The sequence below is a fragment of the Dipteris shenzhenensis genome, chromosome 1, assembly GCF_047967505.1.
Source record: "Dipteris shenzhenensis isolate YYH24624 ecotype China chromosome 1, Dip_SZ_1.0, whole genome shotgun sequence".
Lineage (NCBI taxonomy): Eukaryota > Viridiplantae > Streptophyta > Polypodiopsida > Gleicheniales > Dipteridaceae > Dipteris > Dipteris shenzhenensis.
The window spans coordinates 31,368,416-31,396,264 of NC_141596.1; the positions used below are offsets into that span (position 1 = coordinate 31,368,416).

At 46.3% G+C, this 27,849-nt stretch overlaps 1 protein-coding gene and 1 pseudogene across 7 annotated transcripts in view; one reads left to right on the forward strand and one right to left on the reverse strand.

The window, feature by feature from the left end:
- The window catches only part of LOC147905695 (uncharacterized), a 122,489-nt gene that overhangs the window by 81,352 nt on the left and 13,288 nt on the right, over positions 1 to 27,849 (reverse strand). Inside the window, exon 1 of one of the 7 annotated variants that reach the window (XM_087381285.1) lies at positions 7,055 to 7,281. The exons of the other annotated variants lie outside the window; for them this stretch is intronic. Coding sequence (XP_087237411.1) covers positions 7,055 to 7,109 — 55 coding nt within the window. The 5' untranslated portion in view covers positions 7,110 to 7,281. Of the gene's footprint in view, positions 1 to 7,054; positions 7,282 to 27,849 lie in introns of those variants that run through there. 7 annotated transcript variants of the gene reach the window in all.
- Positions 10,593 to 26,794, forward strand: LOC147905696 (uncharacterized; annotated as a pseudogene).

Sequence of the window (27,849 nt, forward strand, 5' to 3'; positions counted from 1 at the left end):
TGCGGAGGTGCTACCCCCCCCCATGAGCATCCGGTAATGCTCCAGACATGTACTCTACTGAACCGGAATGAGCCGCTACCGCAGTAGACTCAAGACCAAATGCCTCAAGGTAGAGCTGTAAAACATGTGGTGAATCTGCCAATTCACTCTCTTCCATCCAGATCACATCGTTCGCAAGATAATTCTTGCACTTCACTCGATAGCATCTGGCAACTCTACCATTAACCTTCTGATCCTTATGTGCCACAATCTGCTCAAGAATCAAGACCTCATCTTACTCATTAACTTCAGGTTGCTCTTCAACTGGCATATCTTGTGGCACTTCTCCATGAAAAGGCTTCAACAAGCTAACATGGAAAGCATTGTGGATGGTCCACTGCTCAGGTACCTTCAACCTGTAAGCTACCACATTGATCTTCAACCTGTAAGCTACCACATTGATCTTCTCAAGAACTTGAAAGGGGCCGTAGTACCTCATATTTAGCTTGGTGTACAGCTTCACCTTCCCTTTCTTGCTCCTGAGTCGTGCCTTAGGAAAACGCAGCAACACCCAATCACCTTCTGTGAAGACCAGGTTCCTACGATGCTTATCTGCAGCTCTTTTCTGCTTGTCCTGGCTGCATTGGAGGGCATACTTAACCTTTTCATAGGCTGCCCGCAAGTCCTCCACATACTCATCTGCCACAAAAATCTTCTCTTTTGTATGCAAAATAGGAGGAACCTTTCTCACTCCTTCCACTATTTCAAATGGTGCCTTACCCATGCAAGAGTGCACTGTATTGTTGTATGCATACTCAATCAGCGGCAAATATTGTTCCCACTTTGCTTTGTGCTCAGACACATAACAACGTAGCAAATCCAAAGCTGTAGAACTCTTTTGATTGACCATCAGACTATGGATGACAAGAAGATGAAAACAGCAGTGAGGTACCCATGTTATCAAACAAACCTCTCCGGAACATGCTGGTCATCCGTGGATCTCTATCGCTCACGATAGACTCAGGCATCCCATGATACTTGAAAACAGACTTCAAGAATTCCTTTGCCATCTACTCGGCTGGAATCTTCTTCCTTACTGGAATGAAGTGAGCCATCTTGCTAAATCTACAAATTATAGTCCATATTCCATCATGACCAGAAGGAGTGTGAGGGAGATCAAAAACAAAATCCATAGCGATGCTCTGCCATGGTCTATCTGGTATAGGCAAAGGCTGAAGTAAACCAGGCTGTTTCTGCCTGCCATGCACCTTTTGACAAGTGATGCATGTCCTGACATAAGCCTCAACATCCTTCCGTAGAGAAGGCCAATAAATGTAGTACTCTACTGCTTTGATTGTAGCCTCGATACCCCTATGCCCTGCATACTGTGGGGCATGACTTTCAGTGAGCACCTTATGCCTCAATGGCTGCGTTACACACAGCTTTTCATTCCAGCCACATGGACAATCTGAAAATGAAAAATGGAAAGGAAGTTTGCCCATCTCATGTGCTTCTTTGACATCTTTCTCTGAGTGAGAAAGTATCGCAACGATTGATGATCAGTTTGCACATAAAAATCAGCACCTAAAAGATAGTGCTTCCACATAGTAAGAGCATGAATTACAGCTACCAATTCTTGCTCATACACATTCATGTTGTGTTCAGCATCTCGGAGCAGCCTGCTCTCATATGCAACCACTCTGCCTTCCTGCATAAGCACTCCATCAACACTATTGCCGCTTGCATCGCATTGAAGAACAAAAGGCTTTCACAAGTCCGGAAAAATGATAACACGATTAGAGCATAGCGTTTCTTTCAGCTCATTGAATGCTGCAATTTCTTTCTTCCCCCAACAAAAAGTCACTGCCTTCTTCTACAAAGCATGTAAGGGTGAAGCTATCTCAGCAAAATAGCGAATGGAGTGCCTGTAGTATAAACATAAGCCAAGAAAACTATAGACTTCATGTAGGTTCTTCAATGGAGGCCAATTCTTGATTGACTCTATCTTGGCAGGGTCCATCCTCACTCCATCTCGTGAGATGATGTGTCCCAGGAAATGTATCTCTAGCATGAAGAACTCACTCTTCTTTGTGTTGACTAGCAAGTTGTGTATGACTGCCCCTCTTGTACTTGCTGTAAAATCTCACCAAAATCTGCATCATTAGCATATTGCTCCCTCATGTCTTCCAGGTCTTGATGATAAGCAACAGTCACATTGTTGACCTGGGATCTTCGGGACAAGGCATCTACCACTCTGTTCCGAACTCCTGGAGTATGGACAATCTGAAAATGGTACATTGACAGCATATTTGCCCATTTCATATGCTTCTCGGAGAGCTATGTCTGAGTCAGAAAGTATCTCAAACTTTGGTGATCTGTTTTAATAGTAAAATCCGCACCCAAAAGATAATGCTTCCATGTATGGATGGCATGAATTACAGCAGTACAGAGGCCCTATAAGGGAAGACCATAGTTTACCCCTGAACAGATTGAAACTTTCGGGAAAGAGGGCAAATGCTTCAGATGCAGCAAAGAGGGGCATGTGGCTGCCCAGTGCCTAGAAAATCCTTTAACTCCGAAGGGAAAAGAGGCAGAGAACCCACGGGGACTGCACAAACCAATGGCGGGAGGAATTCCTGATATACTAGGTCATGTTTCAAACCCAGAGGAACGAGAATTGCTGCTATCATGGGGCAAAGTCAGAGACCAGCAAGCGCTGATTTTATTTGATCCAGGGGCTACAGATAACTTTATATCAAAAGATTTAGTACTAAGGCTGGGAATAAAGACGGAGGAGTTGGGCAGGGCTCTGGATGCTGACCAAATGTTCTATGGGAACCCTCTGCTAGTCACTCCCTTGATAGGGAAGCTCCGTCTTCATGTACAGAGTTATGTGGATCAAGAAGACTTCTTCATTTCTCCACTGAAACATCATGATGTAGTCTTGGGTATGCCTTGGTTCCATCACAAGGCAGTGAAGTTGACTCTTCTTGAGAGAGTGTTGGAATTTGTACATAGGGGCAAAGTACATCGTGTGGTTGCTAGGAATAGAGGGGAAACTATTCCCACTGTATCAAATAGTTCTGTTGGAAAAGAAATAAAGTCTACAGTTTCAGCTTACATGGTTTTTGTAAAAGAGAGAGATGTGGAAATGCATGCTGAAATAAGTGAGGCAGATCAGAATAAATTTCAGTTTCTTGAAAATTTTAAAGATTGCTTTTCTAATGCTTTGCCAAGGGAGTTACCCCATGAGAGACCTGAAGATCATGGCATAGAACTCAGTCCTGGCAATGAGCCACCAAATAGGCCCCCATACAGAGTTAGTGCAACTCAACGAGAGGAGATTATGGCTCAGATGCAGGACTTGTTGTCCAAGGGGTTGATTCAGCCCAGTTCTTCTCCTTTTTGCTCTCTTGTACTGCTGGTACAGAAGAAAGATGGTTCATTCTGTATGTGCATCGATTATCGCGCTCTAAATAAAATGACCATCAAGAATAGATTCCCTATTCCGCGCATTGATGATGTGCTGGATCAATTAAATGGGACTTCAGTTTTCCGCGGGATAGAAGTAAAGAGTGGCTATTACCAAGTGAGGATACAGCCTCATAATGTGCATAAGATAGCATTTCACACTACTTTTGGGTTGTATGAGTATTTGGTGATGCCTTTTGGATTGACTAATGCCCATGACAAGAGAAATCACTAATCCGTGATTAGTAGACATTAAAACATTATTATATATTATATGCCAATGGTGTAACATGTATTTGTATTTATGATGGACATCGACCGATTTGTTATGGCGGTGGATCATCTGAGTAGATAAGACTAGTCGAGCTGGAGCCGCTGCTTCAGACGGCATCAAATTGAGACATGTGACACTTATTCTATTAATAAAAATGTACACACAGGTGTCTAGGTCCTCGGGGCATTGGAAGGGAAGGGTGCATTAAGGTGCATTGAATGGTAGATGCATGGGTCATAGGCTAAGGGTAGGTGTAAATGGGAAGATGGAACTTGAGTGATCTCAAGGGACATTAATGAAAGGGTATCACCCTTCATTGTGAATCTCACATAGCATTCTGTCTACCACATTGCATTCATCCGCCATCTCTCACACACCTTGCAAGTAGGTCGAAATAGAAACAAGCACTCTCACTAGGGCGCTCTTCCCCATTGGAGGGCCAATCGGCATTCAAATTTTGCATGCATTGCACACATTTGCATTCTTGAGAAGGCTGGTTCTTCACATCTTTGATGACATAATTGTCTTTTCTAAGTCCGTTGGGGCATATAATATCCAAAGATGGGATAAGGATGGATCCGGCAAAGATCCAAGCCATTTAGAAATGACCAAAGTTGAAAATTGTGCATGAAGTCCGTAGTTTCCTAGGCCTATGTTCTTACTACAGAAGATGAATCAGGCATTTTGCGGACATAGCCGCTTCACTTTCACGACCTTATTAAGAAAAATGCAGCTTTTAGATGGGGAATTCCACAAAAGACAGCATTCACCACACTCAAAGAGAGGTTGACTACCGAGCCAATCTTGATAGTTCCAAATTTGTATCAGCCATTTGATGTGGATTGTGATGCTTGTGGGGAGTGTGTTGGGGCTGCATTGCATTAGAATGGTCATGTAGTGGCCTATGAGAGCAGGAGACTCTGGGATGCAGAGAGAGATCTGGGAAGAGTTGCTGTGGTTTCCCCTCGGCTTTTGAGGCTGAAATCCCCTCTTCTGAGCCTTGGGAAAGTCTCTTGTTTCAGACTTGGGGGTCACTGACTTTTTATCAAGGGCTTGTAGTGAAGGTACAGTAGTAGGACCTTGCATGTATATAAGATTAGCTACATTGGCTGAATGCATAAGATCTGAAATATCTTTGATATCCTTAGTTTTTACTTGGGCCTGTATCTTTGGAGTGAGTCCTGCCCAATACTTCCTGAGTTGAGTCTTGTCAAAGATTTTCTTGAAAGGTGAAACCTGTAAATATGAGTCCCAAATTTTTTGATTATAAGACTCAACTGTATCTCGTGCTTCCATATGCATACTCTCCCAACCAAGGAGGACATGATCCCAAAACTGCTTGGGAATAAACTACTTATAAAAGGCTTTCTTGAAATACTTCCATTTCTTGGGAGTTGTATAATTAGCAGTTTTAGCTAGCTACCATGCACTGGCTGTACCAATCAAGTGCAAACCAACCATACAAAGTTTCGAGGACTCACCGAAATTTTCCACGCTCAAGGCAGCATCAAACTGCCTTATGAACTGCATTGCCTTTTCAGCTTGGCCATATTGGCCATTGTAAGTGGCAAATCTCGCTAACTTCCCACCATCTTTAAACTTTGCTTTCTTGCCATACTTCTTCTTCTTCTTCTACTTATGCTTTGGCTCTGAGGATCCAGAAGAAAAAGATGATGTTGAGGATAAAGAGGTAGAGCTAGAAGAAGAAGACGAACTAGATGAACTATGATGATGCTTCGCCTTTTTCTTCTTGGGAAGATCAACTCTTTTCCTCTTTTTGCTGTCCCTATGGCGAGACTTCTTACTCTTTCCCAATACCTCATTTGTGAAAAAAGGAGTAGGACTCAAAGATCTCTTTTTGCCCATCATGTCCTGATTTGCTCCATAGGGAGGTTTCTTTGGCTCTTCCTCAAAGAGAGGTTGTACCATCCTACGAAACAAAGGGTCGCTTCTTGCCTCTCCCAACTGAGTAATCAGCTCTCTGTAGGCATTCTCTTTATTAATCTGCATAGCCTCTGTCTACTGGACCTGATGAAACTCTGCCATTCCCTCATGGGATGATTGGGCATGCTGCTGTGAAGCCATCACTGCAACCAAAATCTGAGATTTGCAACTCTCTTACGCACACTGTGTATGCAACTAATGCACTCAGCCTTTTCTTTCCTAAGAGGAATACCTCAACAAGAGATGTATTGCATTCACAACTCGTGCCAGTGCCAGGCTGTCAACTCAATGCATAAACCCCCAAAGTTGCTTAAGCATTCATTGAACCTTTTCTAGCTGCTGTAGAAAGCACTCAGAATGCATCTGTTTTCCCTTCTCTGTGCACAAAGGCATGCATCTCTTTTATTTCTGCAAAACTATGATTTTCTCTGTTTTCTGCTGATTTTCTGGCAGGAAATAATTGAAAGGTAGGTGGAAACTGATGTAGTATCTGCAAGAGAGCTTCAAGGCCAGGACGGATGGGGCAGAGAGAGCAGCCAGGGTGGAGAAGACAATGAGGCAGCTCTCCAGCCTAGGAAGGATGCAGAGATGCAGTATCTGCAAGAGAGCTTCAAGGTTGCGATGGATGGGGCAGAGAGCAGCCGGGGTGGAGAAGACAATGAGGCAACTCTCCAGCCTAGGAAGGATGCAGAGAGCAACCACGGTGGAGCAAGTTGCAGTAGCCTCACGGTGGGGTTGTTTTTTGGGAACACTATTGGAAGTTCAAAGAGTAAGCTAGAACTGTCTCTACAACTGTCTTTATGAAAAAAAAAAAAGTAACCGGATGAGTAACCGACTGGTTACACTAACCAAACAAGCTGGTTCTGGTCTGATTAGTCTGTAACTGGACTCTCGCAAGAGTAACTGGACTGATCATAGTTTGGTTACACCAACCAGACTGATCTTGTTACACCAACCAAACTGGTCTGGTTAGGCCAGGTTAACTAGACCAAGGTTTAACTAAATGAGTACTGGTTCAACTAACCAGAGTCAACTAACCAGGATTAACCAACTATGGTCAGGTTACTCAACCCAACATGGGTTAACTATAGGTCTGCCACCTTAGCATGTGTGTGTGCCACATGTATACCACGTCATCGCACACGCATGTGCCACGTCAGCGCCACATCAGTTGCCACATGTCACAACTCAATGCCACATCATCAATATGAAGTTTGAACACTTGCCACGTCAGCACGCTTGCTTGCCTACGTGCCACGTCACCTGCCCTCCTGTGCTACCACATCAGCTCTTTGACGGCCAGAATCCCCACATCGCGTCGGCTTCTATGTGCAAGATCTCGTGAGCGGAGGAGATGGCGGAATAGATGACGATGCAAGGTCGAACCTTGCGCAAGCTTTCTGGTAGTCAATGCTTCATTTCGAATGAACGAAACCACCATCTGGTCGTTGATCTTCACCGACACCTAAGCTAGCGTTGACCTACGGAGATCATTCACAGAGATGAGCGTCACCCGCAAAGAAATTCCCAAGATCTCCATCGGCCCTGCGTCACTTCTCAAAGTGTGCCCGCGTGAAGAGTCACTGCGCATGGAGGCATTGTTACACTGAGAATTCTCCGTCAGACATTCGTGAGCATGGCGCTTAGATTACACACAAGGTCAATGCTCCCGTCAACCCAATCATTACCCACACAGTAGCTTAAGTTTAGTGGGGTCTCTGCTTTCATTCTTGGATCCTCGCACGGCGGGGCTGAAATCGACGCCTCTCGCAAGGCTCATTGAAAATACAAAGGCCACACAGAAGAACAAAAAAGAAATACGCAAGGAACATCCTAAAACCCAAGTTGTAGGCTATCAACGAGGCATCAACTCGCGTATAGTGATCTTATGATTGCATAGAGATGTCACGCCCACTAGCCTTTTGACAATTTACTGCAAACACTCTCTCTCGCCCTGTCTCTACAAACACACTAGGGCCCACGACAATCGTCGCGCTGGACCCCCCTAGGTTTTTATTACTTGAGAGAAAACTGAGTACATGAGTTCAGCGTAGCACTGTTGTTACAAAAATCCAAAACGTGAAGTAATTACATGAGCTCTCAGGCTCTCTTTCTTGGCAACATGCCACTTGTCAAATTTCCTAACTAAAAACTAGTTACATGCCACTAAAGGGCAATTTCTGGAGTCCTCGAAGCACTTGGTCACGCGAATGTCCTCCTAGATGCTTGTCAGGCTCCATAGCACTTTTGGGTTTTCAGTCCCACTTGATACCTACAATTAACAACTAGAGCGCACAACCATGGTACCCATTAATAGTGGTTAGCACTTTTGCATGCAATTAGACCATAGACTAATCCTAGTCACTTGTGGGCGTCCCCACTGAACAAAACACATGAACAAAACATAAAACAAAAATCTTAGTAGACCGAGGTCAATCCTCTTGGCTGTAATTAAGGGGCTTGGCCATCAGTTAGAGCGCCTTAATTATGGCCAAGTCTCTCCAACCGAAGTTAGCGCACCTTAGTTAACGAGGTTAACCCTCTTGGCATGAGCCAAGTCTCGTTGACTAAAGTCAACACTCTTTGGACCGAAGTCAGCACCTTAATTTCCTTGTTAACCGTGGTTAACCATCTTGGCCGACGCCAGATCTTCCTAAACAAGGTTAGGCTTACTTAACCGAGGTTAAGTATCTTTGACCGGAGTCAAGACTTTGGCCAAATGAAAGTAACTCTTTGAACATAATTAAATAAAAGAAGAACTCATTAATTATGATCAATAAATGGTCAACTTATGCTTTGACTTTTGAATATTTAAAGCCTGGTGACATTGGCTCTTCTAGATCCTTGAGCCCACGTGCTCCTTTGAGCTCTCTGTTCGGTGATCCCTCCACTGTACTGCCCGGGTAGTCAAAATAGGTGGGCAGCTTCTCCAAGCTTAATCTGCAGCCCTCCAGCCCACTTTTCTCCTCTTGGATGTAGGCCCAAAAGTTGCTGGTCTGCTGCTCCTTGTTGCTCCTTGAAGGCTGGTCCAGGTGATGCCTAAAGGGGACCCAAAGGCCCCTTTTTATAGGGGCAAAGCCCCCCTCAAAATAGCTGCCTAGTAGGGGGCGAATTGGCCGACCCAATCAGCCCCTACACCTGACTTTTGCAGCTCTTCAAAATCCCCCCTAGGTGGGGGCACATAGTCTGAGATTTGGCTGGCCCTGCCTGGCCACGTGGCAGGCTGCCACTGGCCCTAGGCAGGCCTGCCCTAATCATCCCTGATCCAAGGCCCCTTGGCCTACAAAATCTGCCGTGATTCCTGCTCTTGCTTCTTGTTGTAGATCCGCACCCTGCCAGGCCTTGTCCAAGTCCCGGCACACCTTCCAACAGGATCGTCCTTGTGTCCGTACTGCAAATAACATAATCTCAACCTCCTCATCACAGCCCTTTGATGCTGGAAACCCTGCGCAATCCGGCTTGCTCCAGTCATGGACAGCCACGTGGCATTTCCGCCTTTGTAATGCCCTCCTAGAGAGCCCTCTCTGTCAGCTACTCCTCTTGTGTTTTGCTTTGTCTGACTATTGCCCACACAAACGAGTAGCAACTTTGATTATATATGATGATTGTGGGTTGCAAGATGATCATAACAGAGAAAATGGTGAAGGAAACGGCCGATGGAGAGTTATGGCCAAATTAGAAATTCAGCTTGAAGGAATCTTTGCACAACTAAGGGCAAGGTGGAAGAATACGAGGAAGCACGAAGACGGCTAAGATAGCCTTGGCAAACTCCAAGAGCTAAACAAAAACTTTAATGAAAAACAAAAGGAAGACATACTTAGCCAGCAAAGCAACACTTATGTCGTCATCAGTGCCCAAGCATAAGTAGCTATACTGGGTTTCTAAAGACCCACGGAGTCTCTTGGGCAAACCCAGTGCTTACAAAAAACCTCCAAAAAAAAAACAAAAGAGAAAGAAAACAAGAAAGGAAGAAGAAAGGAAGAAAGTGACTAAGCAAAAATAAAGAAGCAAGTCAAGAAACAAAATCTTCCAAAAAACAGGAATAAAATCTCTCTCTCTCTCTCTCTCAAGAAGGCAGTACCACAAGTTGATTGGGATGAGAATGGCATAAGCTTCATCACTCGAAAGGGTAACTAGGCACAGATTTACTTCAAAGAAAAAGCCTCAAGGGTCAAGATCCTTAGACAAACCAACAAGCTGAAAGGTACTAGGATTTGGATATCTGAAGAGCTCACTATGACCCAACTCAAACAACGGGCAAATGAACTCATCAAAGTGAAAGAAGCAAGGAAGGAAGGTAAATGGGCGGTCTACCAAGATGGGCAAGCACTGATAAGACATTTCAAACCTAAACCCAAAGACTCTGGGTCTTAAACCGATGTTATTCAGATCACTCTTACATAATACCTGAATGTAGTTATGTTATGCTATTATAATAATATGGGGCTGAGTTGTTGTACTCCCCCACAGACTCTCAGTCTCTAACTGATGCTGTAGTTTTTTGGTTTGTGTATTTAGTCCCATAGACCCGCGAGGTCTTCCGAGGACGTTATTCTCTCTCTCTCTCTCTCTCTCTCTCTCTCTCTCTCTCTCGCCGAGCATGGGATCGAGCATGCATGGCACACGGGACGGGATCCCACACGTCCACAGCCACTTATCATCCGATTCACGGACACTCAGGCTCAACTTGCAGCACTCAGGCAGCACGCTACACTACGGGACCACCCTACCATTTTCATGGATGAGGATCTCACACCTATGCAAGTAGAGGAGCGGCGCACCCTACTTCAGCAGCGAGATGCAGCCCATCAAGAGGGGAAGTGGGCTGTCGTCCGAGATGGCCGCCTGCTAGTTGGCCCCCGCCGCCGAGCCCCACCAGGTACTCAAGACACGGTAGCAGGCTCCGCCCCCCAAATAGGGAGACATGGTCTATGAGACTCAGACTCAGCACACAGTACCCTTGGCATGCACCATATGGAACTGTAATGGTACCCTATGGTCTGACCCTGGGAATTTCTCAGAGTCATACACTGGACGTGACATAGTTTTCTATACAGAGACACACCAAAGCCTCGAGCGCCCTCTCCCCTCGGTCAGTGGCTATACCTCGGAGTCAATATTCCGTGAGGAGACCAGAGATACTGGGGGGGTCCGAGGCTCAGGCGGAGTTGCAGTACTCTTCTGTTCAGCACTCATTAGTCTGATATCCGTGGTCAGACGGGATGTTCACACCTGTTACCTATGGCTCTGCTTTCGACGCCCTTCCACACGCGACCTTTTTATTGCAGTCTGCTAGTTCCCCCCTGAGACGTCACACTTTGCACGGGTGCTACGCGAGGATACGGGGGTATCTCCCTATTTAGATATCCATCCAAACATTGTGGAGTTTTCCAGACGCGGAGAGGTCCTCCTAGTTGGGGATTTCAACGCAAGGACAGGCACACATCAGACATCCCTCCTGGATTTCCACTCAGATCCGGTCCTATTACCTGAGATGGACATAGAGGACTCGGGCTTCCCCCGCTCCTCCGCTGACAGTCGAGCCCCCGTTATTGCATATGGGCAGGCTCTTTTGGATCTTGGATGTATACATGATCTGGTCATCTACAATGGACTAGATCGGTGGCCCGCCTCCTCTGGTTTCACATGTTTCCCACATGGCGGAGGAGCCAGTGTCGTCGACTACATTTTGGGATCTCCTGCTTTAGCCTCACAGATCACTCACTTCCGTACCGCACCCTTACCCCCAGGAGCCGACCACACTTACCTTTTCTTTCATCTCCTTACGCCTCGAGCCCCTTCCAGCCACACTCCGCACTACACCACCTATCATGATATACACTTTGATCATAACCTCTCACCTGACTACTCAGCCCACCTAGCCTCTCTCCTCAGACACATAGACACCATACCCTCTCTAGATCACCGAGCTGCCCTCATCACCCACTCTCTCCACAATGCAGCCCGCCACATCTTTCCTTACACTACTCGGTCTACCCGCCCCCCACCCGTTGGCTCCACCCTTTGCAATAGCTGGTATGATGACGAGTGTAAAGCCTTACGCCGCACACTCTGACTCACGACCCAGCGAAATGCTAGGGCTGACCCACACCTCACTAGGGTGACGGGCTCGGTCAGGATTGGTACTAGCTGGACCACAGAGATCACGAGCACTATAGGGGTCAAACAAGGATGTCCCTTGTCACCGACTCTATTTGGCCTCTACATCGACGAGCTCGAGACCACCATCAGGACACTCGGAGGTGCACGCTGCTCTCTTGCGGAGGCTGTCATCCAGATTCTCTTATACGCAGACGATGTAGTACTACTATCCTCCTCTGCTACTGGTCTTCAGCGACACCTGGATGGACTTCATATCTTCTGTGATACCCATGACTTGAAGGTCAACCTTGGGAAAACCAAGGTAATGATCTTCAACACCTCCCGACCCGCTATGCATCGAGAGCAGTTCCTCTTCGCCGGCGACCCTGTTGAGATAGTCGACTCCTATACATACCTGGGCGTTGTATTCTCAGGCTCGATCTTCACGATGCGCCTGGCCATGCAGGCCAGGATCAGTCGAGGCTATGCCGCTCTTGCCAGACTGGAGCGACAGTGCTACCACTCTCACTTTCAAGACCCGCGGACCAAGTCTCTTCTTTTTTATTCCTTGGTCCGCCCAGCAGGCATGTACGGCAGCCCATGGTGGGGGGCCGACCTTTCAGACACAGAGTGGGCACGCGTCGAGTGCCTACAGATACTGATGTTTGCTTGGATGATCCGCAGCAAACCATCGATACCTCATCAGATCATCTTAGCAGAATTCGGCGCCTCACCAGTACAGCTTGATGCGGCCTTCCAGGCTATCACTTATCTACACAGGGTCAGGGACTTCAGCTCCTCTTTTGACGCTCGCCTCCGCCTACCTTGGCTAGCCTTATCCTCCTCTATGGCATCCGCTGATGGGGACCAACGATGTTGGTATGGACGCCTTTCTAGCTGGTTCACCCGACTCGGCCTCGACATGGACCGGTTGCCTCCTTTTCAGTATAGCCTCGATGCTCCACCATCCCCTTTCTCCCCCACTGACCAGGAGGTCAACCAGATCATCCGAGGACCTGCTCTAGCTTCACACCTGGAGGACTTGGTTTCTTCACCCCGAGCTTCCTGTGAAGCTCGATTGCTATCGTCGACACTGCCTCCAGATCTCACAGGAGGGTTTCATCATGCCCCCGGGTTATACACAGATTCATCTACTGCATGCGCTCCGGATTTCACTCGGCCAGTTTAGGGTTTCGTCACACCGATTACGGATCGAGAGCGGACGCACAGAGGGTATCCCACGAGAGGGCCGCATCTGCCCACTTTGCAACCTGCAGGAGATCGAGTCGGAGGAGCACTTTGCTTTCAGATGCCCTATCTATTATGCCATCCGAGGCCGGTACCACTGCCTATTCCGCGATGGATTCGGCCCCCTCCCACGCATGCTGGAGTTCTCGGACCAACGGTGCCTAGCCGCTTTCTTACATGAGATGACCTGCCACCGAGATGCATCTCTCCGGGCACGACAGCATGCGCAGCCCACACGGCGTGAGGACACTCAGCGACCCATCACTGATTTCTTCCAGTCACAGGATACCTCTCCTCAATCTAGCCGACGATGCGGACGTGAGCGAGAGCCAGAGCCACGACAGCTGCGCCAGCAGCGACAGATACATCCGGGTCCATGACATCCCTTCTATGCTCTCAGCCCGCCCTACTGGGGTCACCGTCGCTCTCGTTCTTCACCATAGGGCCACCCGCCGCCCCCGACGACCAAGCTCGACTAGGCAGCGTGACGTGAGAGGCCAATCATCCATCGCAGGGTTTTTTTCGACCTCCCATTTTACGGCCCCTCTATGATTGGCCTCTGACGATCACCACATGCATATATATATATTTGTATCTCCCCCCTTCTGCTCCATTTTTTGTGCCATTTTTTGTATCATCTGGAGATAGATACACATTTTTTGTACCAGGACTAGACACACAGTCCTTCATAACTTTTTTTGAAGAAACGGTTGGCCGGCCCGTTTTTGAGACCGCCACCGTTATGCTCATTGTACTAGTTATCTTTAGTCTCATAGACCTTCACGGTCTCCCGAAGACTTAAATAAAATTTCTTTCTTTCTTTCTTTTTTTCTCATAGACCCGCAAGGTCTTCCGAGGACATTATTCTCTCTCTCTCTCTCTCTCTCTCTTATTTATAACATAAAAAGCTAAATGGACCTTTTATACTTATGTATCGCTTCTTACAAAGAGGCAAACTTACATTCCTAGCTTAGAAAGCACAAGCATGCTCAATCAATGTAACCGGCCTTCAACTGACAAAGGGCAGTGTAGTTGACACTATTATCTCACAAATCTGAAATGCAGCCCACATGAACCATTGCCATTGCCCACGAGCAATACTTAGAACATATATCTTCACAGCATAGCATCACTGAACCATTTAAAACAAGGGAGGCTAGAATGCCCCTACCCAAAAGCATGCAAAGTGACACCTGTTGGCCCCAACACTTGGCGCCCCTTGCGGTATTTATTTAATTACTGGTTAGCTCAAATACAAGGGACTCCCTTCAAGAGCTCACCCGCAGGTGCAACCTAGTACAATGCCAACCCATGGCTGTGCCCGTGACCAACTCCCAGTGCTATTCTCTTGGTTCCCTTCAATAGCCATGCATAACACCAGTAGAACAACCCAACAGCATGCCAAGCAATGCATCCACATAGATCAAAGCCATTACTGAGCCCAAGGCTTGCCACTGCACCCCCAGGAAGAGAGTATCACAACTAGTGTCCCAATCCTCTCCGGGGCCAAAGGCAGGGCATCCAACCTCGCAGAAACTCAGCAAGAATGATAGTAGCATAAAGTAGAAGGAGAAGATAAGAATCTAGCCAACAGAAAGAGCATGTTTCAGCCCGAAACAGCCCTAGAAGATGGTTGAACAGAAGACAGCAGACTCTGGTAGGAGGGAGCTGCCCTTGACTGACTTCCAGCACTGGCAGAGGTCAAAAGAAAGCGTCCAGCAAGCTGTAGCAAATCCGCCATGATTGCGGCCACCAGAATAAAGATTCCATCCCACAAACACCTCAGATCTCAGTGCACCTTGCACCAGACAGAAGTTAGGAGTGAGGTGTCCAAGAATATGGCCTCAGAAGCAGGAAAGGAGGACTTTTATTACGAAGAAAGTCAAGAAAACCACCAGAAAAGGCCTAGAATGGAGGCGTCCAGGTCCAGGGGCATGCCACCAGCAGCAGGAAACACCAAGGGGAAGAGAACTGTTGTGGAGAAAGCTTCAAAATCCACTTCAGCCAGCAAGAGAGGAGCAGCAAAAAATCCGCCATCTTCAGAATGAGGGACCTCTGGTAGGGGAGAAGACTTAAAACAGCAAGGAAGGGAAAGGAAGGGCTCCAAGGCCTTCCAGGTGCTTCCAGAGGTGACACCCCGGTGCCACAAGGGAAGCAGAGAGGCCACACAAGCTCTACACACAGACACATGGCAAATGGGGCATGGAAATTTAATGCCCCTAGGGGGGGTCAGTTGGCAAACCATGACCCTAATGTTTGAAACCAATGACCCTAGTTTATAGGATCTCTAGGGGGTCAATTTTTAAAGGATGACCCAAGTGAACCAAACCAATGACCTTAGAAACTGGAACCCCTCTAAAAGCACTAGGAGTTGCACTTATTGCACATGAAATCATAGGTATCCTTTGGGCATTAACTAAGACCCCTAGCCTGGCACCCCTGGCTAAATTCAGTGACAGTTAGTTTAGACACTTCACCATCACCATCACCATCACGTCCATGTGACAATCAAACTCTCTTTTGAAACTAAAAGAAAAAAGGGCTATTCAGCTCCCCGCTTTTTGTTTTCAGCTCATGATCAATCATTCTAAACATACCTAAGGCTGATACACCATAGATAAAAGACTTCATATCTAAGAATGCGCGTACTTTTTTCATTATTTTTCCTCTTGTGTAATAGTAAAGTGATCAAATTACTACATTGAGTCCAAAGTTAGAACTTGTTGGAAAAAGCAAGAAAGCAGCTTTTATAGTAAGAAGTAATTCATTCCGCCATGTCATCCCTTATGGAGTAACACAAATAAGCAAGGAAGAACAGTCCCAAGTCCTCATGAATGCAATCAGTTTGTCAAGAGCAGCTACAAATGTCCTAATGCATCTCTCCCACTAACACCAAATTGTAAAAATATATCTAGACCTATCAAATCCAAAAGAAATTTTCAATGGCAAAGTAAACAAAGTGTTATTTTTTTTATTGAACCGTGGATGTCTATCTGCCAATGACAAGAGCAAATCTCGAGCACCATATCCACCATAAAGTTATAATTGGATACCACCTCCCAAGCCGAACCCTCTTGTGAAGAAGGCAGTGGGTCCTGAGCTAGAATAGGAAGAAAGAACAAGCCTTGCGGCTCAATGGTGCAGTGATCTACAAGGCCACATCTGCGACATTGCTAAATGAAGAAGGCGTGATCACCCGCCTCTGCATCGTACAAAGCAAAAGCACCAAATCCTCTACCCCAAAGAGCTGCTCCCCAAGTCAAAGTGAAGAACACAGCGTCAATGTATGAAAATAATCTAAAGACTCCTCTCCAAACCACCCTGGAGATATGGCAACTCCACAAACAATGGTTGCCAGATCCCTCTAGCACCTCATGCATAAGGAAAGCCTGCCCATATGCTAAAGCTAAGAGCCAACTAGGATGCCTCTCTGAATGGTGAGCCAAAGAATGTATGAGACCTTCCTTATGATCCCACAAAAGTGAGCCTAAAATCTCTCAACTGGTGCTCTGAGGTCCCTTGTGTGTGCTAATGCTAAAAAGCTGTAAGTGGGAGACACTGCTGAATCCTGTATTCAATCTTCATGGAATATTGAAAGAAAGGGACTGGACAATTTGAAGCAATAAGAGCTGCAAGCACTAGTCCCCTGGATCTCAATCCAACTCGGCGAGGTCTCTCCTTAAAGATCCATAGCCTCCACCTAGACTCAGCCACAATGTCAATGTGAGACAGGTCTCGCAACCAAAAGTGTCAATCCTCCTGATCAATCAGTTGTGACAACATAAGCCTATGAGAGGTGTCCCTATGAGAGGTGTCTGAAGTAAAGTATGAGAAAGGTGCCGGTCCTCTCTTACACCTAAACAAGACCTTGCTCACTGAAGCTCCCAAACCATCTGAACAAGGTCTTGTTTATGTGTGAGAGAGCACCTTGCTCACTGAAGCTCTCAAACCATCTGAACTCTATCTGAGGGTATTGAGGGTCCGTGAGAGTCCCTCTCCAAGCCTATGGAATGGCTCTCTTGATCTAAAGTGAAGTATCAGCAACCTAGGGAGGTCCATATCTATGAATGAGAGGTGTCTGGAGTAAAGTATGAGAAAGGTGTCGATGGGCCTCTCACATCTAAACAAAGTGCCCGGCTCACTGAAGCTCCCAGACCATTTGAACTCTATCTGAGGGTACTGAGGGTCCATGAGAGTCCCCTCTCCAAGCATGTGGAATGGCTCTCATGATCTAAAGTCTGGTACCCGCAACTTGGGCAAAGGCCCACATCTGTGAATGATGGTCTCCTCCATAATCTCATGTCCTCCACTAGACCAATCGCCAATTATAGACAAGTGAATGCCAACGTGCCAATCTAGACCTCTGCTCACTGCCAAGGGTAGCACCCTGCTACTACACTAGGGGGTTTAGGGGAAAAAGGCTGCCTTGTTAACTAGTCTGGTGGACAGAACTGCTCTAATACTAGAGAAAATGATCCCACATCTGAAAAAGTCTCCTCACCATCAGAGAATGGGCTGTCGATAATGATCCACTATGAAAATCCAGTTGACACTATGATAGGGGGGAAGAAGAGTGGAGTGGAAGAGAGCAAGAGAGTGAGAGTGAGACACTCTAGTGCGGGTGTGAAGTCCAATGTGAGCCACACCACAAACTCACTTATGTTTCATTAGGATTAGGTTTGCCCTATGACTGTCTTAAGACAGTCATAGGTGTCCTATCTTTTAATGAAGGGTTGGCAATGTGCCTTTACCCCAACAACCTCCCACCTAAAGGCCAATGTGCCTAAAGGGGAGAAAAGAATAAAAATTACAGCAATATACAGTTACTGTATACAAGACCATAAAGTAAGAATGGTCTCATCCTAATCCCATGATGTGGCGGCAATGTGCAAACCGCTCTGTAGGCAAGCTCTTAGTGAGCAAATCTGCAGGATTATCATCAGTATGCACTTTCACAAGCTCAAGTCGCTTGTCTTCCAGTACCTCCCTGATGAAATGATATTTCACCTCTATGTGCTTGGTCTTCTGATGAAAGACCGGATTCTTTGCCAACATGATAGCACTCTGACTATCACAATGCAAAACTGGCATATCTCCTGTAATGCCCAAATCTCCCACCAGCCGAGTAAGCCATATTGCTTCCTTGCAAGCCTCAGTGGCTGCAACATATTCAGCTTCTGTGGTTGACAGTGCAACGCATTTCTGCAACCGAGACACCCATGATATAGCACCTCCTGCAAATGTAAAAATATAACCGGTAGTAGACTTCCGGTTATCTGCATTCCCTGCATAGTCTGAATCTGTAAAACCATGCACCAATGCATCCTGCCTACCATAGCATATGCACAAGTCTTTGGTACCCTTGAGATACCTCAAGACACCTTTCACTGCTTCCCAGTGCCGCTTGCCTGGATTTGCCATATACCTGCTGATGACTCCCACCGCAAAAGCAATATCCGGACGAGTGGCAACCATGGCATACATCAAAGATCCAACTGCAGATGCATACGGAACCTTGGCCATTTCAGCCTTATCATCATCTGATCTGGGGCTGTCCTTACTGCTGTGGAGGCAACGGGGTACTAATGGACTTCCCCCCTTCCATTTTAAAGCGCTGCAGTACTTTGTCAATGTACTCTTTCTGTGACAGAAACAAAAGTCCCTTGGACCTGTCACGAGTAATACGCATGCCAAGAATATGATTTGCATCACCCAAGTCTTTCATGTCAAAAGACTTATGCAGTTGTTTCTTCAAAGCATTAATCTCATGCTGAGATTTACTGGCAATAAGCATGTCATCCACATACAGAATGAGTAGCATCAAACTGCCATCCTTTGCCCGTTTGGTGTATAAGCAATGATCGGTCTCACACCGATGATACCCTTGGGACTGCATGAAGGCATCAAACTTCTTGTACCATTCTCTTGGTGCCTGCTTGAGTCCATACAAGCTCCTTTTGAGCTTACACACAAGCTGCTCTTTCCCTTTAACAGCATATCCCTCTGGCTGACTCATATAGATCTCATCATGGAGATCTCCGTGAAGAAAAGCTGTCTTCACATCCATCTGACATAAATCCATGTCATCATGAGCAACAAGAGCTAATACTGCTCTCAAAGTAGTCATCTTGACTACAGGGGAAAAGATCTCATCAAAGTCAATGCCCTTCTCCTGCTTAAATCCCTTGGCAACCAATCTGGCCTTATACCGAGGTAAAGCATTTGAATCCACTTTGACTTTGTAAACCCACTTGCATGGCAAAACCTTTCTGCCTGCAGGTAACTGCACCAAGTCCCATGTATCATTCTGAAGTAGGGAGTCCATTTCAGATTGCATGGCTTTCTCCCACTTCTTTTTCTCTGTTCTTCCCATAGCTTCCTTGAAGCTGGAAGGCTCACCACAATCAGTCAGCATGATAAAATCAGCCACATTATTGGCTCCTGGAACAAACCTGGCAGGAGGCCGTTGTGCACGGGAGCTCCTCCTAACAAAATGTTCCGCATTAGGCTGCTGTCCAGCCTGTTGTTCATGCATGACGGGTGGCTGTACCACCATATCTGGCTGTTCTACAGCCCCATCTGTTGGCACATCCAGTGGTGCATCATTGGCAAAATTATCTGGCTGATTTTCAGCCTGTATACCCTCTTGAACAGGGTGCTCTGCAGCAGCCTGCTGCTGCATATAAATGGGCATTCTTTGCTGTCCAACATCATCATAAATAACCCTCCTGTATTCCACAGGTTGCACAGGTTCCTTGTGTACACTATCCTCTTTAAAGATGACATCATTGCTGCGTATAATCTTCCGCTTAACGGGATCCCATAACCTGTACCCCATTTCACCTTCGTCACCATAACCCATAAAGATGCATCTGATAGACTTTGGATCCAGTTTGGTGCGTAGTTCTTTGCGTACATGAGCAAAGCACTCGCAGCCAAATACACGTAAGTGCTTGTATGAGGGTGGCTTGCCAGACCACACCTCCTCTGGCACTTTCAACTCCAAAGCCTTGTTTGGCGACCTGTTAATAATGTGAACTGCTGTTTGCACGGCTTCTGCCCAAAAGCCATGGGGTAATGCAGCATAAGACAACATACATCGAACCTTTTTCTGAATAGTTCGATTCATCCGCTCACTTGCACCATTTTGAGATGCATTATGAGGGGCTGTGAGTTCCTGTTTGATGCCCTTAGCTTGGCAAAACTGCACAAAAGCATGTGACACATACTCACCCCCATTATCGGATCTGAGGCATTTCAGCCTACGACCTGTCCGATTCTCTACCTGAGCGACAAATTTCTTGAAAGCATCTAAGGCATCTCCCTTATGCTTCAAGAAATAGACCCACACCTTACGTGTGGCATCATCAATGAAAGTAATAAAATATTTTGCACCCCCTAGTGATAACTGTGGCATCTCACACAAATCAGTGTGCACTAGATCAAGTGGTGCTCTATTCTGGGGAGATCTCCTCTTATGAGGAGTCACAGAATGCTTGCCAAAAATACAATGATCACAAGTAGGCAAATCTGAAAAAGAGAGAGGCGGCAGATAACCCAAACGTGACAGTTCTTGCATTCCTTTAACAGACATGTGTCCCAACCGGCTATGCCACAATGAAACCTTTGGCAGCTCGGTTATGGCAACAACATGATTACCCACACTGGAAACATTAAGAGGGTACAAGGTATCACTCTTAAAACCCTCAGCCACTACAGTCTGGCCATCAGTAATCACCCATTTGGAATCCCCAAATGTGGTGTGGTAACCACTGTCATCCAATAAGCCAGTGCTAATCAGATTTTTCTTGATTTGCGGCACATGGCGGACACCATCAAGCATGAATGTGCGTCCATCAGGAAATACTATCTGTATACTGCCAATCCCTGCAATCTGACATGCATAGTTGTTCCCAAGATGAACAACTCCATGAGTACCTGTGTAGGAAGTAAACCACTCCCTATGAGGAGTAACATGAAAAGAGGCACCTGAATCCAAGAGCCAGGTGTGCATGTCATGGCCATCAATAACCAAAGCATGTGCTATTACAGCAGAAGAACATAAAACATCATGTATGTCACTGTCACTGTCCTCTGCTGCAACATTCACTGCATCCAAGTCATCTGCCTTGGCCTTGCCTTTGCCTTTGCTTGCATTTCCTGCATCCTTTGTTTCAGCCTTCTTGGCTTTCTGATCCCGTATGAACTTGAAGCACTTCGACTTCACATGTCCCTTCTTGCCACAATAAAAGCATTCAATGTCCTTTTTGCCACGGGACTGACTGCGGGATTTGGACTTACTAGCAGATCTCCCCTTCTGCTGAGTCCTGCCTCTGTCCTGTACCTGCAAAGCATTTGAAGACTTGCTGCCTGCATTATTCTTCCTGCTCATCTCCTCCATAAGGAGAGAGCTCTCTACATCAGCATAAATAAGAGTGGCATTCGAGTTTGACAAGGTGGTCTTGAAAGTGTCCCAACTCTCGGGGAGGGTACACAGCAAGAAAGTAGCCTTGAACTCCTCATCAAGGTTCAACCCCTGTGCAATCAGCTGTGTAAAGATAGCATTGAACTCACTCAAGTGTGAGGTCATAGCTGTACCTTCTTTCATGCGAAGATCAACCAGCTTCTTCAGCCAATAAACCTTACTGGCTGAGCTCTTTTGGGCATATAATTCTTCTAGTCTTTGCCATAGACCATAAGAGGTCTTTTCAGCCTGTACATTGAACACAAGAGTGTCTGAAATAGTGAGCATGATAGCTGCCCTCGCGGACAAGTCAAGCTCTTCCCAGTCATCAGCTGACATATCAGATGGCTTGACACCCTTCACCCTTATGGGCTTAGCAATCTTCTTTAACAGAAGTACATTCAAGCATTGTTCTGCCCATAATGGATAGTTGTGTGCTCCTTCCAGTTTCTTTATGTTCAGAATAGAAGCATCACTTCCCCCTGATGCCATATCAGATGAGGAAAGTACCTGACACCCTGGAAGTAAAAAGACTGAATAAAAGTTCTGATTTCTCAGAAAAAAAAAAACTGCTCTATTCAAGAGCCAGAAGCACTCTCAATGGTGCTGTTTTTACTGTCAGTAAAATCTGCAGCAAAACAGTAAATGACCCTGCAAAAACTGTACCTTCTGACACACTGTTCTGAGCTCAAAGAGGCATAAAAGAACAGTAATTTCAGACTGCTGCTGCTCAACAAGTGCTTAACAGTGCATAATCATCTGACAAAATCACCAACACTGCTGTAAACACTGCTGTACTGACTGTACTGATCACTTCTCCCACCTCAGATGAGGTCTTGCACTGAGTTAAATTGCAGAAACCACTTGACTAACATCCAAAAAAAAATAAATGATCCTTCAGCCTGTTACAAAGCCTGCAACAGAAAATGGGATAAATCCCAAGCAATCACCCTTATACCAAGGGGAGAAAATGCATCTGAAGATCTCTGTCAGTATCCCAAGTGCTGTCAAACAAAGTTTGGGCAAAAGCCCCTTGATCTGACAACTGAATCAAGTGGAGAACACCTCAACACTGAGGTAGCATGCAACATGAAAATCTCTCTGACAAAAAATATCCACCAGTGTAATGCATATACTGCCCTGTGTAGAAATGACATACACAGATCCCAACGTACAAACACTCAATGAGGAACCTTTTGAGCACTGTCAACGATGGACAGTTAGGGACCGAGTAAACTCGATGCGCCCTGGCCAAGCGTGGCTCAACTGAAGTTCTCTGAGTGTTGCACAAGAAATGTGACCTGCAAGTAAATGTCACCTCGACACTGCGGAAATCAAGACAAAAGTGTGCTCTCTGGCACCACACTGCCTCAAGGCATACAATGCATCACCTTCCGTGCAAAAGCCCTATGATCTGCTCACCTGTAAACTGAGATTCAACCCAGTAAAAGCATATGTCCTCTTGCAAAATCAAGGCATTACATTCCCAGAACAGAATAACTGTGCAATCAACCACGCACTGTGGTTCCTTCACCTCAAGCACGAGATGAATGAAAGTACTGGCTGTACTTTCAAGATAAGACAGTTTTTGTGAACTGAAAAATGACCTTGAATCAAGAGAAATGAAGAGCAGAATGCTCTTTCTCCTCTCTTTCTTTCCCAAAAAAAAAAGACTGGACCTGCTGTACTTTAGTACCTGTGTACCTGTGCAGGGTACAGATGTACCTGCTGTACCTGTGCAGGGTACAAATCCAAGGAGAAATGTACTCCTCTGACGCAGATCCAGAAAAACGATGTCTTCCTGTCGAAAGTCCCTGACACAGCTCCCGAAAAACCGAAAAAAGTACCTCCCTGCTGCACAAAAAACGAAAAAAACAGCTCCCTGTAGGTATGGCAGTACGGACGTACGGCCACCGTACAACTGTACGGCCGTACAGATGTACGGCGCACGAAAGAGGCCTGCACCTGCGCGATGCGCCGCCTTGCTGCCCGCAGATCTGCTGCTGCCCTGTGTACGAAGTGCGCCCGCAGATCTGCTGCTGCCCTGTGTACGAAGTGCGCCGCCCTGCGCGCGAAATGCACCTGCAGGCAGCTGTATAGCTGCTTGATGCAGCTCCGCCCTGCAGCTATGTAGCTGCTGTACAGCCCGCGATCTGCGACCACGCCTGTGACCACGCCCGTGACCACGCCCGCTACCACACTTTGCACTGCTGCGCCGCCTGCGCACTGTGCTGCTACGCTGTCGCAGTCCGTCCGTACGACTGTACGGACGAAGTACGGTCGTACGGTACGGTCCGTACGTCCGTACGGAAAAGGTTAGGCTAGGGAGAGGAAGCTAGGGAGAGGAGGCAAGGGAAAAGGAGGCTCTGATACCAGTTGATAGGGGGGAAGAAGAGTGGAGTGGAAGAGAGCAAGAGAGTGAGAGTGAGACACTCTAGTGCGGGTGTGAAGTCCAATGTGAGCCACACCACAAACTCACTTATGTTTTATTAGGATTAGGTTTGCCCTATGACTGTCTTAAGACAGTCATAGGTGTCCTATCTTTTAATGAAGGGTTGGCAATGTGCCTTTACCCCAACACACTACCCAACCATTGCCCTATTGCTCCTGATGTGCACTGTAGAAACCATGAAATGGGAATTGCTTCCATGGCTCGTCTCCTAGAGTCAAGCCTCTAACAAGAAGCTTAACCAGGAGTGCCCTACTCTGAAGCTCTAGATCAAGAATCCCAAGTCTCCCTATGATGTAGGAAGAGTGATAGTGTCCCATGATACTCTGGCTCTAGGGTCCATTAAATCATCCCCTCCACTCCACAAGAAGTTCCTAAGCAATTTCCTCACCTGTCTCATATTGTCAGCATGGAAACATCCACAAGAGACCACATACCACATGATGGCCAAAAGTACCTGATTGAGCACCAGTGCTCTACCAGCCAAGAAAAGTCTCCAAAACAAGGGACAGATCCACACCTACCTCAATCCCTGAGTACATGGTGGAAGTAGCTTTGGGAATCCAAAACAAAACTTATATCAGCTCCCCAATCCGGAATATCTTGCTCAGCACTAGCCTTTGATTTGCCCCAATTGGCAAGCCACCCTAAGGCTAGGTAGAACTTGTCAATGGATGTGGCAGTAGCAGTCAAGCTATGCTGCTGATCTCCCTTAATTGTCATTGGCATATCATCTACAAACTCTGTTTCTACAAGCTCCCACTTTTGGGAGATAGCCCCAAAGTCCCTGTAGCCTACGAGAAGTAGCCCATCACCTCCGCCACAAAAAGAAACAGCTATGGTGCAAGAGGCCCACCCCTGTTTGACCGATATGGATAACTGGAATGCTGGGCCACATTCCACATATCACCATTCTGCTAGCCGATTCTGAGAAAAGGGAAGATACACATGAAATCCACGTCACTGAAGCCTAGTCTCCTAAAGGTGCCCTCTAGGAAACTCTAGTCAGCTCTATTATGTGCCTTCTCAAGATCAAGAAGTAGAACGGCAATATCCTGCTAGCTAGCCTATGCCCTCCCAAAAAGTGAGCACATTGTCTAAGATGCAGTGATCCTGAACAAAGCCTATTTGAGTGGCTCGGATGATGTCGCACAACAAGGGTCTAACATGCAGTGCCAAAGTCTTAACCAAGATCGTGTAGGTAGTCCCAAGAAGTGTATTGTGTCTCCAGTTCCTAAGATTCGAGATGAGACTAATAAGAGTTATACACAAGGGCTCTCCAAAAGATCCCAGCTGAAGAGCCACTACAAAAGCAGACGAAGATGAGGTCCAATGATCTCCCACATGGTCCTGAAAAATAGTGGATCCTCTCCGGGGCATTCCATGGGTAGCTCTTGTAGGACATCTGTAACCTCCTAAAGAGAGATTGGTCTATCCAACAGTTGCTCATCTTATCTGAGACGACCTGCAAAACTCCCTCGCTTTGGCTATTCATCTGTTATTGGGTTTGCTGTATAGAAACGGGAATAGAAGTCTGATGCAATCTCCATGAGACGATGAGGGTCCGCTTGCAATACATCAGCATCATCTATAGGCAATCGGAGGAATATCTCTATCCAACTGCTCTGAAGAACTCTCTCGAGCATCTATCACCCTTCTGGATTCAGAAGGTCTCTTGTGAGTAGAAGAGGAACTGAGCTCTCCTAGCTTGCAACTCTTGCAATTCTCCTGTGCTGCTCTCCAAGAAAATGTAGTCCAGTAACCTTTGTACCATACGATGTAATCTAGCTATCTCTGCAACGTCCACCTTCTCCCTCTCTCTATGTTTTCTTTTTCGCTTTTCCTTTCAACTGGCATGCAACAATGACCTCCCTAGAGCCTTCTCCACCCGTCCTAGCCCCACTCGTCTGTCCTCTGAGAGCTAGATGTCTTGAAGCTCCTGCACAAACTCGATCTCCTCAACAAAAAAATCCGAAACTCTGATTGCACCAGCGCCACCTAGTTTGAATGTCAACAAAACCTGTAGCAACACCGGGTCCTAGTGAGAGAACTAATTAAGGAAAGGATCCATAGGAGACCCAATGATTGTAAACTATCTGCCAGGAGTGAAATCATCCAGCCGAGATGAATCCTGAAGTCCAGCATGAAGCATGAAGCAGTCCCACTCTACCTCTCTCTATCTGTCATCCGCCCTCCCTCTGACCAATCTTGTCTTTGGATAATTCAACCATGTTGAAATCTCTTCCAGCAATCCAAGTGTCTGCCTATGGACGTGTCTCCCTAAGCTGCCTCCAAAAGATGCGTCTATGCCCAGGTATAATGGGAGCATATACATTGAGAATACCAATGGTAGTATTCTCAAACTGGATGATGATGTAAACTGCTCTGCTTCTGAATGATATCTGCAACTCATCTGGCAAAAACAGAAGTGCAAATCCCACCTCTAATGCCATCTGCTGGACTCCATATATATAGTCCTGCAATCTCCCTGATAAGTGATCTGCATCTGTCAATCCTCGCCTGCAACAACTTGGGTTCCTCAATGAGTACAATGTCCTGTTAGGTTGTGAGAACTAGGCCTCTAGTTTGAGACGTCGCCTTCAATTTCATCTCTGTTGCTGTATTTTTTTTCTAGACCTGGTCAATTTGCTGTAATCTCTGCCATGGAGTGCAGGTTGGAGCTATCGCCATATCGTTGAAGGGGGTTCTTCCTTGCCTGTATGGTGTTCAGGACTGGTTTGTCATACTTTCTACCGCCGCCTCTGATTCTGCAGCCACCACGCCTGTTTTTTTTCAAAGACGTTATTACAGCATGTTGCCAATTTTCTCTGTTGCCCAACGCCCATTTTCTCTAAAGCCTTAGTGAAACTTTACTAAGGTTCCTTAATCTCAATTTTGGCTATCCACGACCATCGTATATGCATCACTCCTTCGTTGCCTATGTCTCCTCTTCTCTCCACCGGGCTGTTTGACTCTAAAGCAGCACTTTTGTACATAACAAATCTCAGCATCTGAATGGGCATAATGAACAACTTTCATATATGTAATGTCTACCCATCATTAACTCTGCAATAATGAAGATTTTTAGCCCTCAAGATTGTGAATCGTCCTACGGAATGCTGCATTGAAATCAGCTCTCGAGACACCGCCTCTCAGATCTGAATCACAACTCATATAAAGGTCTCTTCTTTGAAAACCTATGTGCACTTCACTACATTACCTGCAGATCCACATCGTCAGCAAATGATTTCTTCCCTGGTTACTTCAGTTGTATTCCCAACGGATAGTCTCTTCCTCCTGTTTCACCCTCAAGAAATGCAGTGACTGATTTTCTATCTTTTGCCTCGAGGCTTCTCCACATCTCCATGGCTCTATCTACCTCATCTTTTCCCTTGACTTCATCAAAGAATTTCTCAAGGACCAGTTATCCTATATGGCAAACAAAGATGCAACTCATCTTGATGAGGGAAGATTTATGGAAAATTGTCCCCGGAGATGAGAAAACACCTTCAACACAATACGAGCAGCTAAGACCTGCAAGAAGCGCAATCAACGTGCCATTGCCATTATTGGTCTTGAACTCGCTGATTCTCTCATTCACCATATCGATTTTAAGTCATCTGATCATCAGCAGACCCAAGGATGGGGTAGACTCGAAGATATCTTCGTTAATAGAATTACCAATTCCAAGGTTTTCTGAAGCTAAAGTTTTATGAACTTAAAAGATCTGAATCTGATGAGCTCAGTGATCAACTAGTTACTATGTATTCCATCATCAATCAACTCACTAGTCTTAAGACTGAGCCTGATGATGAGGATAAGATGGCACTCTTGATCAAGAGCATGAAAGATGCTGCACCCCATTTCCAATCTTCTCTAGAAGTGTGTCGCGTCGCATCGACTACATTTGAAGATATG